Source organism: Triturus cristatus, chromosome 7 (assembly GCF_964204655.1).
Source record: "Triturus cristatus chromosome 7, aTriCri1.1, whole genome shotgun sequence".
In the NCBI taxonomy this organism is placed as follows: Eukaryota; Metazoa; Chordata; class Amphibia; order Caudata; family Salamandridae; genus Triturus; species Triturus cristatus.
In genome coordinates, this window is record NC_140590.1 from 694,101,541 (window position 1) to 694,121,061 (window position 19,521).

At 45.3% G+C, this 19,521-nt stretch overlaps 1 protein-coding gene across 2 annotated transcripts in view; it reads left to right on the top strand.

Moving 5' to 3' along the window:
• The window catches only part of COG1 (component of oligomeric golgi complex 1), a 114,363-nt gene extending 97,511 nt beyond the window's left edge, over positions 1-16,852 (top strand). The window contains exons 12-15 of one of the 2 annotated variants that reach the window (XM_085617339.1): positions 648-757; positions 887-968; positions 14,671-14,725; positions 16,583-16,852. In XM_085617339.1, coding sequence (XP_085473465.1) covers positions 648-757; positions 887-968; positions 14,671-14,688 — 210 coding nt within the window. In that variant the 3' untranslated portion in view covers positions 14,689-14,725; positions 16,583-16,852. The remainder of the gene's footprint in view (positions 1-647; positions 758-886; positions 969-14,670; positions 14,726-16,582) is intronic. The other variant, XM_085617338.1, reaches the window with a different exon arrangement.
• The last annotated feature ends 2,669 nt before the right edge of the window (positions 16,853-19,521 follow it).

The following is a 19,521-nucleotide window of genomic DNA, read 5'->3' on the forward strand; positions in this document are numbered from 1 at the left end:
TCTTCTATACACTATTACAAAATGTAACACTTCAGAACATGTGCTCAGCTGTTCATATCCTCCTCTCTTCCCCCTAGTCCTACTTCGCCTTCTCCTTGTGGTCACTAGAGCATATCAAGGGAAAGGATATGGCCAGGTTGCTCAGTAGCTGGCAGTGGAGCCTGAAGAACTTTGAGCTAGTCCCAGCTTTCATGCTAGACCGAATTGTGTGCACATTATCTCCCTCTGTCTTGGTGTAATGATCTAAAAATGTGAAGCACTTAGAAAAGGGCAAGTGTTATTACGCACTCTGCAAATACCTGACATTTAAATTTTGTTATCGATGTTTTTCATTTTTACAAATGATATGGCCATGATGAAGAGAGAATAAAATACCTGACTTCTTTTTGTGGCTCTCTCCGCTTACCTAAAACGTAGAGAACCATGGTATGGGATAGTCTGGGGAGGGTTCGAGCATGTGGCTAGCACACTTCTGTAATTGCCATATATGCAGAGGTCATAAAGTGAGAATCTGAACCATAGTAGTTGTCCTCATCACACAATGCTTAACTATGACTGCAAGACCGCTTCCCATTGCCTCCTGCTGTCTTTTGCTGAGTTCTGTGTATATGGCACCTCATTCATCTTCTTGCTGTTTTATCTCACAGGTGCTCTTTGGATTACTGGCTGATGCTGAGAGCCCATACACAAGCCGCAGTTCCACTTTCAGCTCCCAGGAGCCTCACAACATCCTGCCGCTAGCATCCAGTCAGATTCGGTAAGGCGCATCCCGTTGTTCAATGCCTACAGCAGCAAAGGAAAAATCCTAGCTCCTTCCGGTTGCTTCAAGTACACATTTCACTACTGACAAAAATTACCTTCTCTTTTCTCCCTAAAACTGTTTCAGGTTTGGACTCCTTCCACTGAGTATGTCCAGCTCTCGAAAGGCTAAGTCCACGGCTGGACTCTCACAGGGCCCTCAGACACAGGTGGGTAGAATAAAGTGCAGTGTTAAATTTCCTAGAAGGCTTCTGTTCTATGGGCAGCTGTGAAAATATATTGTTACTCCCTGCTACCACACATTTGTAAATGTGTGCCCAACTCTTCTTACATTATATGATATGTGTATTGCAAATCTGCCAATAATATGGCTCATATCACTGTGGTCTGTTGCAATGTGCATTGCCATATGGTTCTGGGATTTATCTGCACTGAAGTCTGGTTTGATGTGGATGATGTTTCCTAGTTGTTGAAGGTAGGTTGTGGACGTCCACCATTAAGTCATTGGCTTTGATTATATGTGTTACATAGTAAATAAGCATTGACAAAGCATATATGTTTCTCGTATGGAAGAGCTATTGGCTTTGCCAATGTTTTTAAATCATGTTCTGCAGCTGCATTCCTAAAAGTGGCGTCGCGGACAGTGTCATCGAGGATGGCGGAGTGTTGTCGGGCGGAGTGTTGTCGGGCGGAGTGTACTGTCGTAGAGTAGAGTTTAGAGTATTGTGGAGTGTCGCGGCATGGGAGGTAGAGTTAAGTTGGATGGAGTGTGGTGTGTCGTACATCAGAGTGACACAGCATAGAGAGGAGGAAAGTATCGTAGAACGGAAGGCTGTGGAGTAGGATTTCATAGAGGAGTGGGATAGAGTGGAGTGGGGCAGCGTAGAGTAGATTAAGTGTTGTAGAGTGGCGTGTCAGAGTACAGTGAAGGGGCGCAGAGTGGAATGGAGTGGCGGGTCATGGAATGAAGGGATACAGAGTGGGATGAATTGGCGAGTCGTGGAGTAAAGTGCCGTAGAGTGCAGTGGCATAGCATTTGGTAGGATGGCGGAGAGGCGTAGTTTAGAATGAAGTGGCATAGAGTAGATTGGAATGTCATAGAGTGGAGTGACATAGAGTCAAAGGGGTTGGAGTGTCGTAGAGTAAAGCGGAGTGGCGTAGAGTGGAGTAAAGTGTCGTAGAGTAAAGTGGCATAGCATGGAAAGTCGTAGAGTGGAGTAATGTTGCGTGGATTGTCATAGAGTATCATAGAATGGCATAGTGTCGTAGAGGTAGATTGGCCCAGAGTGAAGTGCTGTGGCGTGTCAGAGTGGAGTGGCATGTAGTGTTAGAGTAGTGTGACGAAAAGTTAAGTGGCGTAGAAATGACCATTACATTTGCACAGACTTACAGTTTTTCTGATTAAAACTATACAGCGCACAAACGATAATGGGTGGAAATGGCATCAAGTAGTGTATTTATTTGTTGTAATCATATTAACATTTGTGTTCGAGGCATATGAGCTGCAGATTGTACACTTAGCATAGATCGCCATCTGGTGTTGGGCCCGGATGTTTGCAGTTTGTTTTTCTTCTTGGACAGTCTTTGGAAGTCACGAGTTTGACTCCTCCTTCGGTCCGTACTGCGCATGGGCTTCGGCTCCATCCTCAGATTGTTTTTTCCGCCATCGGGCTCGGATGTGATACTTCGTGCTCCGGCTTCGAACTTCTACGGTTCCAGCCTCGACGGAAAATCCTCGTCTCTTCGAGTTTCTTCATCATCATCTTCATCTCTCGAAGCGGCACTTTTCTACATCCCGTACATCGGCACCGGCCATCGGGCCCTCCTCGACTCCGGTCCCGGCTGATGGAAAGGACTCCGTTCAAAAAGTGCCCAAAATGTGGGTCTAAATTTCCCCACACCGACCTCCATCAGGTGTGTAATCTTTGCCTCTCTCCAGAACACGAGGCCAGAGACTGCCCCGCCTGTAAGTCTTTTCGATCGAAGAAAACCATCCGGGATCGAAAAGCTCGACGCACCATGGCGCACTCATCGTCTGCAGCTCCACCGGACATCTTCGGAGACGGCGCCGAAGCTTCGGGGCAAACACACACCGAGCAGGAAGAAGACGTCGTCAGCGCTTCCGAGGCCGACGACTCCGACGTGGAGGACATCACACCGGCGCAGCGGGCCGTGAGTACTGTGCCCCCTCCCACCCCCGCGCCCAAAACCAAAGAGACTCAGGTTACTCCCTCGCCTGCCGGCCTGGGCAAAACCAAGACCAAAGCTTCGATCACCCCACCTTCGGGCTCGGTGTCGAAGCATCCAAAGTCTCACGGCAGCTCGGGATCGAGCCAGCCGACGCCCGGTGCCGAAAAACAGCATCCGGCACCGAAGAAAGCAATATCCAGCTCGACTCCGAAGCCACCGGTGCCGAAGCCTGGACTCTCGGTGCCGACCAAACACAAACATAAATCTGTCGGCACCGACGCTCCGGCGCCGAAAACTCCTTCGAAAACTCCTTCGACGCCGAAAAAACAGGAGGCCCCAAAAAAGCATGGCGCACACAAACCATCGAAGTCCTCGGTTCCGAAATCACCGGTGCCGACGGACGATTCGACGCCACTGGCTCTGTTTACACCAGACCCTCTACAAAAGACTCTGTCCAAAGATCCAAAGACTGGACTATTGACTTTAATTATCAAGAAAAGACGCCTTGATACTCCGGCTCCTCCTCCACCACCCAAACGGAAGGACTCTGCTACTTCTCCCCTCAGAGTGCCCTCCCCACTACCACCTCCCCTACCTCCTCCACCTCCTCCACCCCCTCCCAGGTCTCCGCCACCCTTACCTCACTACTCTCCGGCCCCGTCCCCAGATCCGGACGACGGGGACCCGGACAATTATCCGGCGGATGCCCCCATGGATCCCACTCCACCAGGGACCCCAGACCCGTGGGAGGATTACAATAACCCTGATGTACCCGATATTCCTCAGGACGACCTATACCCATCCAGGCCGTCTCCTCCAGAGGACTCCTTAGGGTTCCATCATTTAGTGCAGAGAGCAGCACACTACCATGGGGTGGACATGCACACTGAACCAGTGGAAGACGACTTCTTACGGGATACATTCGACATACAGGACCAATCCACCTCCATCTTACCCATGCTTAAGGGTGTCACCAAGCATGCCGCAGAGGTGTTCAAAGACCCTGTCAGGGCCAGGGTACTAAACCCTAGAATAGAGAAAAAGTATAAGGCGGCACCCACAGACCCTGCATACATTAAGGGCCCTGCTCCCTTAGATTCCCTAGTTGTCTCTACAGCTAGAAAGCGGGCTAACTCCCAGTCCTCAGGAGAAGCCCCACCGCCAGACAAGGAATCCAAACTCCTAGACGCGTCTGGCAAGCGCACCGCCTCTCAAGCTGCAATGTGGCGCATTGCAAACACACAAGCGCTACTTGCGCGCTATGACAGAGCACACTACGATGAACTTGAGGCTCTTATGCAGCACCTCCCCGAGAAACACAAGCGTAGGGCTCATGAGCTAATACAGGAGGGTAAACTCATTACAAACACCTCCATTAAGTGTGCCCTCGATGCAGCCGACACTGCTTCTAGAGCCATAAATACCAGTGTCCTGCTTCGTCGCCATGCCTGGCTCAGGATCTCAGGGTTTAAGCCTGAAGTCCAGGCGTCCATACTCAATCACCCCTTTGACCAACAAACGCTCTTTGGGCCTAAGGTAGACGAAGCGTTGGAAAAGATGAAAAAGGACACAGACACAGCAAAGTCTATGGGGGCACTCCAAACACAAGCGTCTAAACGTTCCTTTCGACGCTCCTCCTTTCGTGGCACAGGCAGAGGCTTCTCCACCGATAGCACCTCTACCTCCTACAAATCCCCTCCTCAAAATACCTTTTCAAAGGGCAACCAAAGGGGTGGTTACAGAGGCAACAACAATAAGGGCAGGGGCAAAACTAACAACACCCGTTCTGCCACCCCGCCCACACAATGACTTCCCTCCGCTCCCCCCAGACCATTCCACTCCGGTCGGGGGCAGACTACAAAACTTTATCCACGCATGGGAGTCCATAACATCGGACAAATGGGTGACCCAAATCATTCGGTCAGGGTACTGTCTCGAGCTAACATCTACCCCACCCAATATCCCACCAAGGCACCGCCCAATGTCTCAAGAACATTCCACACTGCTCAAACAGGAGGTACTCTCCCTCCTCCAAAAACACGCTATAGAGCAGGTCCCCACCAATCAGCAAAATCTAGGGGTTTACTCCCTATATTTCCTAATACCAAACAAAGACGGGACCCTCAGGCCCATTCTGGACCTCCGGCCTCTAAATGCCTACATACATTCAGACCATTTCCATATGGTCACCCTACAACAAGTCCTCCCACTCCTCTGTCAGGGAGACTTTCTCACAACATTGGATCTGAAAGACGCATACTTTCACATTCCAATACACCCCTCTCACAGGAAATACCTCAGGTTCGTGGTGGACGGGCAACATTACCAATTCACGATTCTCCCCTTCGGGGTCACCACCGCACCACGGGTGTTTACCAAATGCCTAGCAGTAGTAGCAGCACACCTCAGACGTCAACATATTCACGTCTTCCCTTACTTAGACGACTGGCTGATAAAAGCCGCGTCTTACCACCAATGCGTGCAGCATACAAACAGCACCATCCAACTGCTCCACCAGCTAGGCTTCACGGTGAACTACCAAAAGTCCCACCTCATACCATCTCACACAAAGGAATATCTCGGGGCCACTATAGACACCTCCAAAGGTATTGCCTATCCAAACACAGCCAGAATCACAAGCATTCAAGCCTTACGCAAAACATTCCTTCCCCAACACTCTCTTCCAGCAAGAGTGTTCATGAAGCTCATAGGAATGATGGCGTCTTGCATCTTTATAGTGCCCCGTGCAAGACTACACATGCGTCCACTTCAGGAGTGCCTAGCACAACAGTGGAACCAGGCCCAGGGTCAGCTGACGGATCTGGTGTTGGTGGACGGCCGCACACATCACTCTCTGCAGTGGTGGAACACCACAAACCTTTCCAAAGGGCGGCCGTTCCTGGACCCGGTTCCTCAGGTGTTTCTAACAGCGGACGCATCACTCTCCGGCTGGGGAGCGCACCTCCTACACCTCACAATGCAAGGTCTATGGACGCCACAGCAAAAATTGCTCCACATCAACCATCTGGAGCTCTTGGCGATCTTTCTAGCCCTAAAATCTTTCCAAAAACAGATTTCGGGCAAAGCAGTCCTCATTCGCACAGACATGACTGCAATGTATTATATCCAAAAACAGGGGGGGACACACTCTCCCCAGCTCTCCCGCTTAGCCCAGAGCATATGGAGATGGGCAATTCCCCAAAACATCTTTCTCCTGGCACAACACGTTCCAGGCGTACAAAACACCATGGCAGATCTGCTCAGCAGACAAACGCAACAACTACACGAATGGGAACTGCATCCGCAAGTTCTTCAGCCATTCTTCCAACAGTGGGGGCATCCTCAGATAGACCTCTTCGCCACCCACGAAAACAAAAAATGCCCAAGCTTCGCCGCCAGATACCCACACCCATTGTCCAAGGGCAATGCGATATGGATGAACTGGTCAGGCAGATTTGCATACGCCTTTCCACCTCTCCCTCTAATTCCATTAGTGGTCAGGAAGCTACAACAGCACTCCCTCACACTCATTCTGGTAGCTCCGACGTGGGCCAGGCAGCCGTGGTACACCACGCTACTACAACTATCAGTGGTACCACATCAAAAACTGCACCTATCCCCATGCCTCCTAACCCAGAACCATGGAGAAATCAGGCACCCGGACCCAGCTCAGCTCAACCTGGCGATCTGGCTCCTGAAATCCTAGAATTCGGATACCTTAACCTTCCCCCTGATTGCATGAACATCATCATGGAAGCCAGACGTCCTACCACTAGAGCATGTTATGCTGCAAAGTGGAAAAGATTTGTTATTTACTGCCGTAACAATACAATCAACCCTTTAGATGCATCCATACAGCACATCATATGCTATCTGCTCCATCTTCACAGGTGTAACCTGGCATATTCATCCATACGCCTACACCTAGCAGCGATCGCTGCTTATCTACAAAACAGACAGCATTTATCTCTTTTCAGAGTGCCCGCTATTAAAGCCTTCATGGAAGGCCTTAAACGAGTAATTCCTCCCAGGGCACCACCTTCCCCTGTATGGAATCTAAATTTAGTTCTTACACGACTAATGGGTCCGCCCTTCGAACCAATGCATAAATGCGAGCTACAGTTTCTCACCTGGAAAACAGCTTTTCTCGTAGCTATCACTTCCCTTAGAAGGGTTGGTGAAATACAAGCGTTCACTATACAGGAACCCTTCATACAAATACATCACAGCAAGGTCATACTTCGCACAAATCCGAAGTTCCTGCCCAAGGTCATTTCCCCCTTCCATCTCAATCAATCGGTGGAATTACCTGTCTTCTTCTCGCAACCTCAATCTGTTGCAGAAAGAGCCTTACACACACTCGATGTAAAAAGGGCCTTGCTATACTACATACAAAGAACGCAACCCTTCAGGAAGACTAAACAATTGTTCGTCTCCTTCTCTCCACCACATAAAGGCAACCCCATTTCTAAATCCGGGATAGCTAGGTGGATTGTAAAATGCATACAGATTTGCTACCAAAAGGCTAAAAGAACATTATCTGTTCCGCCTAAAGCCCATTCTACAAGAAAGTTAGGGGCTTCTATGGCCTTTCTAGGGAATATACCCTTAGGTGACATCTGCAAAGCAGCCACATGGTCTACACCGCACACCTTCACAAAACATTACTGTGTAGATGTGCATTCCAAGCAGCAAGCTAGAGTGGGCCAGGCTGTACTAAAGACACTATTTCAAACCACTGCAACGGATACCGGTGGTCGCCGCTAGGGTTGGGTACTGCTATATAATCTATGCTAAGTGTACAATCTGCAGCTCATATGCCTCGAACGGAATATGCTACTTACCAGTATGCATCTGTTCTTGGCATGTAGAGCTGCAGAGTTGTACACGCCCACCCGCCTCCCCGGCTACCTGTATCCGTTCCAGTGCACACATGGGTTTCTCACTGTGATTACCAAGCTCCATCATTTCCCTGTTGGCGAAAAACAATCTGAGGATGGAGCCGAAGCCCATGCGCAGTACGGACCGAAGGAGGAGTCACCAAACTCGTGACTTCCAAAGACTGTCCAAGAAGAAAAACAAACTGCAAACATCCGGGCCCAACACCAGATGGCAATCTATGCTAAGTGTACAACTCTGCTGCTCTACATGCCAAGAACAGATGCATACTGGTAAGTAGCATATTCCTTCCAGCACACTTCAGAATTACAAAAGAATGTGCTTCATATCAGCTTTCCTAAATCTGATATAGTCTGAAATATTTGCACAGTTCAGTTACAGACATTTAAATTTTGTTCTATGCTAGATTAAGCCTTTCCTTACACACCCCCAGATTGTCAGATAAATCCTTTCACTTTGAAGTCGGAGAAAGTAATATAAACACTAAGCTCCCTCGGAACACAGAGCCTGACATTGACCCTCTGTCTTTGAATGCACAGCAAATGTGGCAAGATAAGAACAAGATTTAAAGACCTGTTTACAGAAAGCGAGCCCTCATGGAAGAATACAGTAAACTGGCTATGTTCCACAAGTGGTACAAAGACATGCTGGACTGCCTAAAACAAATAAAGCCAAATAGAAATCAAGCAAATGTGAGCTACAAACCACAAAACCAATGGTAAGCAATGGGCAGAATGAATTCTTAGGTCAACTTTTAGAATGTACCCAAGAAGTCGTTAGCAACCAGACTGCTGCGCCGTCTGTTTTGTTTTGACCTAATAAAGCAGGTCTACTGCCTTTGTCATAAGTTTTTCATAAGAAACTGATCAGAAGAAGGACATCCGAAATACCTTTTCCTAGTGAGCATGTAGGCTCAGACCTGTATAGGTTATTGTTCGCTTATCACCATAATTGATTCAGGTCTGCTATAGTGAGCTTTCTCACAAGGCTACCATCAGGCATACAGTCATCAATTTAACAAATTGGTACAAAGTTTCAGTGGCAAAACAAAAAACTCAACATCCTGAGATGGCACAATAAGGACTCTCGCAGGCCAAATATTATATACCCACGGTTTGTTACAGAGCGTACCCAACACCAAAAACATTTGCCTACTACAATTACCAGTGAGATTCCATGTAACAAAATACCTGTCTGTAGGCTTTACTACAGAGTATTAATAATCCATGCCTATTGAGCTCACCATATGATTTTCCCAATCAATATGTCAGGCCTACTGCCTTTATCATAAGCAATCAGGCCCATAACTATCATTGGCTTGTCTCCGAGCAATCCTCAGGTATTTCATAGTAAAATTACAAATATGAACAAAATTACAGTTGTCAAAACTATGTAATCACTCCTGAAGGATTAACATAGTGCAAATCTTCTATTACAATGGTTTATTCGGGTGGGGTCACCAACATCAAAACCTTTCCCTACTATGGCAATCTGTGAGATTGCATGTTACAAAATACTGGTCTACAGCCTGTAATAAAGCAGGATAACAATTCATTTAGCTATGACAAATACTTTCCACAGTAAGTTAGCCAGGCCTACTGCCTACTCATAACTGTTCATAATAAACAGACCAGACCTGTGGGATCTGACATAAATGTTCCCGGTGCACCAATCAAGCCCACAGGTATTATTTGTGGCTTATCACCATAGCCAATGTCGGGCCTACTGCACAGATCATAATATTTCTCACAAGAGAACCATCACAGGCATAGTCTTAAATTTAAAACGTATACAAAATTATAGGTGCAAATCGAAACATGATCTCTCCTAAGTGGGACTAACAAAGTGTCAGTCTTCTACTTTCACAGGAGATGACCAACACCAAACCCCTTGCCTTCTCTAGTAATCTATGTGGTTCCGTGTAACAAAATACCTGCCTAAAATATTTAACAACAATCCATCCTTAAAAACGTATTGGTTTTAGCATATGCTTTTCACAATAGGTTGCTCAGGCCTACTGGCTTTGTCATGCTGCGACAAACGGATCAAACCTATGGAATCTGTCATCTTTCCCACTGAACTGATGAGGCCATTAGCCTTTACTATTGGCTTGACAAAATAAACAACACAGTTCTATTTACAGGCAACTATCTTGCTTACAGTTATACAGTTACATATGTGGAAAAATACAGTTTTAAAACAATATACAACCCATCTCAATGGGTCCTAACCAGAATCATCACTGTCAAAACCTTTGGGTTTGTCAGAGAGGGTGGCTAACACCAAAACCCTTGCCTACTGTAGTAATCTGTTAGGTTATGTGTAACAAAATACCCTTCTATAACTTGTAACACAATGTGATAACAACCTGCTGTTATAGGTCTGCTTCCTTTAACAAATTCTTATCACAATAAACAAGCTAAACCTATTGCCTTTTTCATAAATGTTCATAATAATCAGATCTGTAACATCAAACTTAACGCACCAATAAGGCCTTTAACTTGTCACCATAACCAACACCGGTCTACTGTTTTGAGTGCAAGTTCTCCCACAAGGTCACCATCAAACACAGTCATAGAATTACAAGGTATAAAAAATTACAGTTGGCTAAGCAAACTTCTGTGTTTCCTAAGAGAGCCTAACGAGACTTCTCACAGAGCGAATCTTCTACACCCACGGTTTGTCATGGGGTAGCCAGCAACAAAATCTTTGCCTACTACAATAATCTACAATAACCTTTGATATTGCATGTAACACAATCCTTCTCTGCTGGGTTTTATATAGAGCAATAGTGGGCTACCCTTAAATGGAATTATATTAACATTTACTTTTCACAAGAAATATGTCCGAACTACTGCCTTAATGGTAATATTTCATAATAAACCAATCGGGTTTATAACCATAATTAATGGCTTGCCACCATAACCAACTCTGCCATATTGAGAATCAGCTTTGCCACAAGCCAAAAAGTGCAATACAAGCACTGTTCTTAGTGGCAGCACACAACTTCAGCTCAATCGAACCCTGTACTTGGGGGAGGGGGGGGAGCTGGCAACATGTAGATGGATCCTATACCGTCTTAGTAGTACTCTGAAAGCTCTATTTTGTTGATCATACAAGGTCCGGCGATCCCGTTGGTGTCAAGTCAGGCTGAAAAAATGATGGAAGAATATGCTTGAGCCAAGGTTACTTTCAACATGGTAACTGCACTGGATAGCATTGCGTTCTAAGTTTTAGCACATCAATTTAATTTTAGAAAGGGCACAACCATATGCAAATCCCTGCTATCCCTTACATATAGCACAATCTAAACCGAACTAATGAGGCTACTCCCTTCCACAGTGCATTGACGTGTAGAGGTATCTTTCGAAGATGCACCTCTTTGCCTATTCATACTTGTACTATTAGCTCCTGAACGTAAGCTCTTATCAGAAATCATTTTCATATGACCCCCTAGAGGCTTCCAACAGCCACAGCAGCTGATAAACTATAGCAAGTCAATGTTCTGCCTAGTGTAGAAACCCATTGTATGTGAGCTGTATTGGATTCAAGGGTCACAATGAGTAACCTTTGGCAGAGTTGTTCTGTCTACCAGAAATGCTTTTTTTCAAAACAGTCCTTGACACAGATAACTCTCGTCCCATCTTGATCAGTGTCATTGTGCATTTTCATAGTGTCTTGTAAGACCTCCGTAATAGTGCCTCGAGGATTAGTGGTGCTAGACGTTGAGGGACTCAGGCAGCAGTCTGAAGTTAACACTTACTGCTCTTTTTCATTTGTTATGCCATAGTGAACATGTACCTTTACAGAAAACCTTTCTATCCATTGAGAAATAATAGATGACTTCCTTACATGATCGAAAGTTCACAGAGTACCTGACAATTCAGGGAACCCGATCTCTAAGACAGAAACTGTAGCTCATCAACATGGGTATAGGAACGGCCCTTCTAGCCCTCCAGTCATTCCAAACGTCAATAACATTTGAGACAGTAGTGGTAACACAAAAAACATACTTTATCTGAGTTAAAAGAAAAAAGGAGGAACAAGTGTTGGGAAACTTTCAAACTAAGTCCAGTTTTGCACTATCTTCTGGCTCAAGGTTTGGGAAAGGACCTTAAGTTTCCCATAGTCTCTAGACTTGCACTAATGTGAATGAGATCTAGAGGAAGGCCTATTGCTGTTTCTATATGCTTTTATGAAATGGGTGCCCCACCTCAGCAAAGGAAGACAATAGGAGGATCATCTCAAGATGGTCACTTTTGCTCCTGTGACTGATCCAGCGGAGAGGCTGTTCTGGACATCAAGGTGACAGACCAAAAGACAACTATCCCCACAGCGATGGTTCTGCCTGATTAGCACCATGCCCTGTAACCATTTAACCCTTTTTGTTGCTCTTCCTTTACCATTGCCTGATATTTTCTGCTTGGGTTGTCATCAAGAGAACGCAACCAATCTCTGCCACGGATTGCAAAACACCAGGAGCCATGCTTAGTTTGTGTTCTTTCACAACTGCTCCTAAACTGAGCGAGATTCAGCATCCAGCTGGCCTCTGCACCCCTAGATACATAGCTAATCAACATGAACATGAAATACAGCTCTAATATATGAACCAACTTTGTACAGATTCAAATTTTCTCCTGGAGGTATCTTGATTCAGCATGCAGATGAGTCGCACCAGAACCCAAGATTTTTAGAATATGATACTCGTGTCTGATTCCAGAGTTACTGGGTTTACAGGGTTCAGTGGCCCACTTCCCTTACTAATGGACAGCCAGGTTTATAAGTGATGTTTCAGCCATAACCAGCAGATCGTATATAAATGCTATTACTAGTTTGAAGCAAAAAGAACAGATGTTGGATGGAATGCTGAACAATGTAAACATTCACCCCCATTTGGACCCAGCTATATGCAAATCAGTCTTGACCCTGCTCCTCATGGGAACAGTCCGACCCAAACTGCCAGGGCAGATCCCCCCCCCCCACAGAATAGTGAGCACTGGACCCATGTCTGGGCATACTATTCCTACTTCGAGCGATAAAAGCAAAAAGAACAGATAGTGGATGGAAAGCTGAACAATGCAAACATTCACCCCCAGTCACAGATCTGGGTTTAATCCATCGTTTTTATGCTCACCGGGCAACCCCAGTTTTGATCCAGCCGTATGCAAATCAGTCTTGACCCTGCTCCTCATGGGAACACTCAACCACAAACTGCCAGGCCTCCCTGGACTGGAAAAAAGCATCCTGGGACCGGTTTAGGGTTATCGCTCCTCATCAGCCAGGCTAGCTTGAATCTAGTGGCACAGTGAGCACTGGACCCGTGTGTGGGCATACTCTTCCCAATTAGGGTGACAAAAGCAAAAAGAACAGATGATGCCACTGGAGTCAAGCTATCCTGGCTGATGAGGGGTGATACCCCGAAACCGGTCCTAGGATGCGTGTTTCCGGTCTGGGTAGGACCTGGCCTGGAAGTTCGGGCTGGACTGTTCCCATGGGGAAGCAGGGTCAAGACTGATTTGCATATGGCTGGGTCCAAACTGGAATGGCGTGGTGAACAAAAAACAAATTGATTTAGGCCCAGATCTCTGTACTGGGAGTTGAGTGTTTAACATTGTTCAGCTTTCCGTCCATCATTTGTTCATTCTGCATTATTATTTTGAAGTCACCCTTAACCAGGCTAGTCCGGTACTCAGGAGGTACATGAACTTTTTGGGCCGTTCTGATGGACCATGAGATAGCAGTCCCAGTAGTGGCAGTGGTACTTGACGGGCACAGCAAGGTTTTAGATGATGCTAGTGCTCCCCGGGGACGGGGGAACGTAACCTTTTCACTCTTTGCATTGGGGACTGAACTTGATCCAGTTACATTCTGTTTTTATGAGTATTTGGGTGTAGGCTTATTTTCTATGTATTTTGTGATGCAAGCCAAAGGATGGACCATAAAACCCAGACCTTATTTTGCCATCAGAATCCATTTCACTGGGGGTCCTTCTGCAGGCTTCCCCTTTTTAAAAACCTCTGGTATTGTTATGAAGGATTAGGACATGGAGCTATAGGACAACACTGGCTTATATTAGCTTGAGATCAATAAACCTACCAACCAGCATGGTCCAAATTCTATATTCTAGTATCTTGGATTTAGCTATACATCTAAGTTGTTTGGTAAGGTACTATACCTTTTTAAAAATAGTACTCCTTACTGGTCATTGATATTTGTGTTAAACTGTACGTGTCTTACCCTTCACAACTCCTCTTAACAAATAGACTACTGCTCAACCAGGTCTGTCCAGGAGAGTTGATGCAGATAAGGAAAAATTGTGCAAAGAGAGAATATCTTCCAAGCAGCACACAGGTTGCACAAGTTGAAAAACCAGGATTACAACTCTGATCTATTTCCCTATCGCCAACAACATAAGCACGAATTAATTTACTTTTCCATTGCCTATGTACAAGGTTTGTTCACTATTTGAGCCCACACATCATACAGACTGCAAGAGGGTCTGCTGGAAGGTAAAAATGATATTGCAGAAAGGTTATCAAGCAACATGATTGTTCCTTTGAATTATTTCTGTAATCATGTCAAGGACTAAAAAAGGTATTCTAAACCTGTCTCAAACTATAGAGTTAGGTCGATGCCCACTGGCAGACCATTGGGCATCCATCTAACTTGGTTAATTCAGAGGAGTTTACAGTACCTTTGTTGGCCACTTCTGTGACCTGCAAGTTTTAAAAAAGAATTTTGTAGCCGCGGTAAGCGCTTGAAAGGTTCTCAAATGTGCAAGTGGCTAGTCCAGTTGTTCAATTTTGTTTTTTGTTGATTCAGTTCCAGCTGATACAGTGACGTCTCATCGCACACAGCTTGGAGATGTTCCGACTGGGTATTTTATTTTAACTTGTTTGTGTGGAGTGTGTGCTTTTTCTAAACCAATACATTTTTAGTCCCCTGTAATACCTTTGGGAGCCAGCAGTGCTAATTATTTTTTCAGATATTGAGGAAGGGGGCTTTCCTTAATCCTGAAGCCTTTGCTCGTGCTTTGGGAGTGGAATATGGTTGCTTAACATGCAAAATAATAAAAGCAGGTTTGACATGGTGCACATAAGTTACTTTATTCACACACTTCTGAGTGAATTTGAATTTATATTACATCATGTAAAGCATATTATATACTACTTGGTACTTACTTGCCTCATAGCTGGGTTATGGTTGCCAGATCTGAGAAATTGACTTAGAGATACAAATTGACAAATTTTCCCAACAGTCTGGGTGCCTTTTAAACATTAGTCGGACAGAAGAGTCGTAGGATCATGTACCAGTTCATTATCAGATTGACCTTGAAAGCCCTGTTATCCAGATATCGTAAAAGATGCAGGAATGTTAGTCATGTTTGAATAACAGGAAAGGCTAGAGAACTGTTTTTTTTTTTTACCTTGTCAGTATCAGAAACTGGGGATCATTAGTTTAAAAGGTTCTATTTCCTACAATTGTTTATCTCAACTTAAATGTACTTTGCTAACCGTTTTATAAAGCTTGGTTGGAGCCCAAAGGTATTAATGCAATAAAAAAAACAGGTAATGGCACACAACATTAGCAATGAACAGAGGGTTAGTACCTGAAGACAGTTGGGAAAGGTTAGGTTGAAGGCATCAGGGGGAACATCCATAATTCAGACAGAGATTGTAAAAGTTGTTTTTTAACTGTCGATTGAAGTACAGAAGGATGAGTTTAGTTCCTGGGCGAGCAGTACGAGTTCCAGAATGCAGTTTCAACTCCTGTTAGTGATTGGTTGTGTAAATGCGATCATTTGCATCTCAGCACCTCCAAATATAAAAAAAATCTTACATGCAAGTCTTTCTGTAGCCATTAAAAGCCTGTATTTTATGCTATTCATTTCTAGGGTATTGTTTGTTTTGGCAGGTGAAGTGAGTCAATTGTATATTTTCTGATGATCATTCAGGTATGCAGTCAACTATACATTGTATATACTCCTTTGAAAAAAGCTACATGAAGGAATCAGATTTTATTTACTTTTGCGATGTGCTTAGAATGTTAAGGTTGCTGCCTCAACAATATGTAGTGACCTCACGTCACATGAAATCCCTAACTAGCCAATGCTACAAAATGACGCTCTGCAATGAGGCAAAATCTGCTTGTGGCGAGCAAGATAAATTTTGCAGCCAAAAACGTTGGTTTGTTCTGTGCAACCTTTTAAAGTTTAGCAGACCTTTGTTGGAGAGTAGGTTCTTGGGGATTGTAAACATCTGGTCTGTGGATTGCAGATACAGCTAACTGTCTTGGGAAAGCAGGAGGGGCCTTTCGGCTTGCTGAGATGGTTCAGGGTCTCATTGGAGTAATACGGCGTTTGTCTAGAGACATTTTCAGAAGAGCTGCCCCTGTGCTGGACTTGCTATCATTGCCCCAATTGGTCAATGGACAAAAATGTACAGAAGCGATACTGTTATCATGGAAATGCTAAAAAAAAAAGTTAAATATGCGTAAGATTGGAGACTGAAAAGTTTAGTTGCATCCAAACTTAAAAAGGATGGTTTGAATAACAAAGTTGTAATTCGCCCCTTGGTGCTTTTCTTCTGAAAATGTCCCAGAATCCAGTTCCTTGCATCACTGAGGAGTTTGCATGTGTTAAAGACTTGAGCTTCATGCTTGCTTCTTCATATCAAAATGTAGGTGTAGAAAGTCCGCTAATTGAACAATATGATTTTCTATTTGAAAACAACAGGTTTCGCCTCCTGCTGTCACTCGGACCGAAGAGACATTCCAACCAGGTTCCCTGTTCAAACAGTTGGCCACACAAGATGAAGACATTTCATCTACGGCATCCCTCTTTAAACTAGGATGGCTTTCGAGCATGACCAAATGAATCGGTGGACAGTGCACTCTCGGATCTATGCAATCTGTTGTTGAATGCAGAGGATGAAGCTGCAGTGTGATTGTTTATACTTTTTCTATGAAGACAGAATTTGCTTATTAAAAGTAACTTTGGATTGTAGATTACTCGTTTATGCATCATTGAAATAACTGCATTGAAAGCTGGAGTTGAAATCAATGTTGTTTTCGGATGATGGTATTAGCGGTTATGGAGTGTTCCTGAGTTGGAGGTGAGGAAGGAATGGTGCTGAAGTACAGCTGAATTCACAAAACCCAAATGAACAAGTTATTTACCTTCAGTAAAGCTTTTTCTCAATGATACTCTATCTGCAGATTCCTCACTTTGTCAATATCCCCAGGTAGAAGACTGGGTCCAGAAACTCAAAAAGCAGTGTTTCCTGCACGCCAGTGGGTGGCCCCATGTGGCTCTGTGCCATGTCATTTCATCCCGTAAATGACGGAGCTGCATAGAAGTGCCACCCAAGTGCGCTTGCTTAATTTTCTTTTTTATGCTTATCCGCACCCTCAAATGCAGAGCAGATTGAAGCAACCATTATGCAGATTTGAAAATTGGCGCCTCTTTATATGGAAAAGGAGGCCTTTCTACAGAATGGGGACGTGGGAGAGTGGTGAGGGATCTGCGGTGGTATGATCTGCCAGAGATTTACAGAAGGTAAATATTTACTCTTCTACTAATGGATACTTCAAATTGCAGATTCCTCATCTTATCAATAGATAGCAGAGCATTACCTCCCAAGTTGGTGGATCTATTGAATGGCTCAGATCAAACAGTCCTCTAGGACCGGATGGGCGAAATGCCTTTCCTGTCCCACCTGGCTGTCAAGGCAGTTGCGTTTGGTGAACATGTGCAATGATGCCAGTGTTGCAGCCTGACAGATGTACAGGACAAGCGCTTTGCATGCCAGTGCAGTGGTAATAACCCTTGTTCTGGTTGTATAAGCCCTCGGGCCTACTGGAGGCTACTGATTAGCCACTGCATATTAGAGCTCAATACAGAGAACTATTGGGAGATGATGTGTCTCTGCACCGTCTCGCCCTTTTTTGCACCAGAGAGCCCCACAAAGAGTTGATCTTTCACCCATTGTCCTTGGTACAATTAATGTAAAAGTGCAGCGTTCTCATGGGGTCGAAGCGGCGGAGTCTCTCTTCCTCTTTTGAGAGATGAGGCTTCACAAAGAAAGTCAGAATAGTGATTGCTTGTCAACGTGTTATGGCGTTATCCTTTTTCGGTGAGAGTGGTGCTAGAGTCCGTAACATCAGTTTGTCTAAATAAAAGGTGTGCCAATGTTTAGGCAACCAGTAAAAACTGCTCATTGGCTAAAGGGATACACATGAGTAAAGTGAGGACCAAATTCAAGTCTCACTGTGACATCAAAAAGGCCTTTACAGAAACCTATCTTGCTAATGCATCATCTTTAGCATTGCTCACAGCAACTCATTGCTGGGCAAATGACAAAACAAACAGCAATACATTTAACAGTTTGGCTTTCAGTGAGTCTGATTAGCGAATGCCGCACCAAGCCATAAATATATCTCAGTATTCAGTATAAACTGATTTTATGGACGGGTGCCTGGCTGCCTGGATCGAATCAACGACTTCAAGAGGAATGTTAAAGGAGCTAAACCACCACCGATCAATCTCCATGCATCGAGGTGCAGATTGCGCAGGCCTGGGTGCATCTCCTGCCCTACTGTTGCAACCGAAGATTCTCCCAAAGTGCTGGCTTTATCGGAGGACAGATGCTCAGGCCCAGAAGTTCAGAGTACAAATTCGCAGCCACTAACTAGCTTGGTCCCAGTTGTTCCTGATCTCTTTCAGAAAGATGGGCAGGAGAGACAGTGCCGGGAAGGCACACAGGAATCGTGTGCTCTACTGCATGCAGAATGTGCCTCCGAGGGAGAGACCTATTGGGAACTCAAACGTGCACAAGTGTTGACACTGCACTCTCATCAGTGGCAAAGACATCCAGCTAGGACTCTTCCCCTTACTGCAAGATTCTTTGCGCCACTGGCTGTACTCACCATTTGTGAGGCGCTAGACATCAGCAGCTTGTCTGCCATGACACTTAGAGGATCTGCCAGGTGGTGTGCCGCAAGGAAGATGTCATGATGGGTCGGCCAGCTCCATAGGCAAGACCCCACCCCACCCTGCTTGTTTCAGTCCACATTCCAGTGGTGTTGTCTATGAAACCTTAATCAGCATGCCCTTGATGGTCAGCAGGAAGGCCTTGAATGCCAAACTAATCGCCTGCAGCTCCAACAGATTCATGGGAGGTCAAACTCTGCTGGAGACCAGAGTTGTCTGATCTCTACCTCTCTCATATGACCTCCCCAATCCAGTAGTGATGCATCCATCACACCTGTCAAGTCTGGGTGGCGTAGGCAGAGGGGGTTGCTGCTGGTCCCAATGCGATCGAGCAACCACCACTGCAGTTCTTTCGTAGTCTCTGATACCTGGATGAAACCCAACAGGTTCCTCTTGTGCTGGCCAAACTGGGACTTGAGATACCACTACCCACATATGCTATCAAGATCAGCAAGCAAGATGCAGGAGGCAAGCAGGCTAAGAAGCCTCGGAGCCATCCTCATGGAGACCAAAGACTGAGGCTGAAAAATCGGGATAACAGTCCGAATGTCCTGGATTTAATTGTCCACAGGAAATGCCTGGAAGTGTACAGTATCAATGATGGCTCCAGTGAAGGGGTACCTCTGTGAAGGAGTCAGATGATACTTCAGAAGGCTGATTGAAAACCCCCATAATGTCAAGAG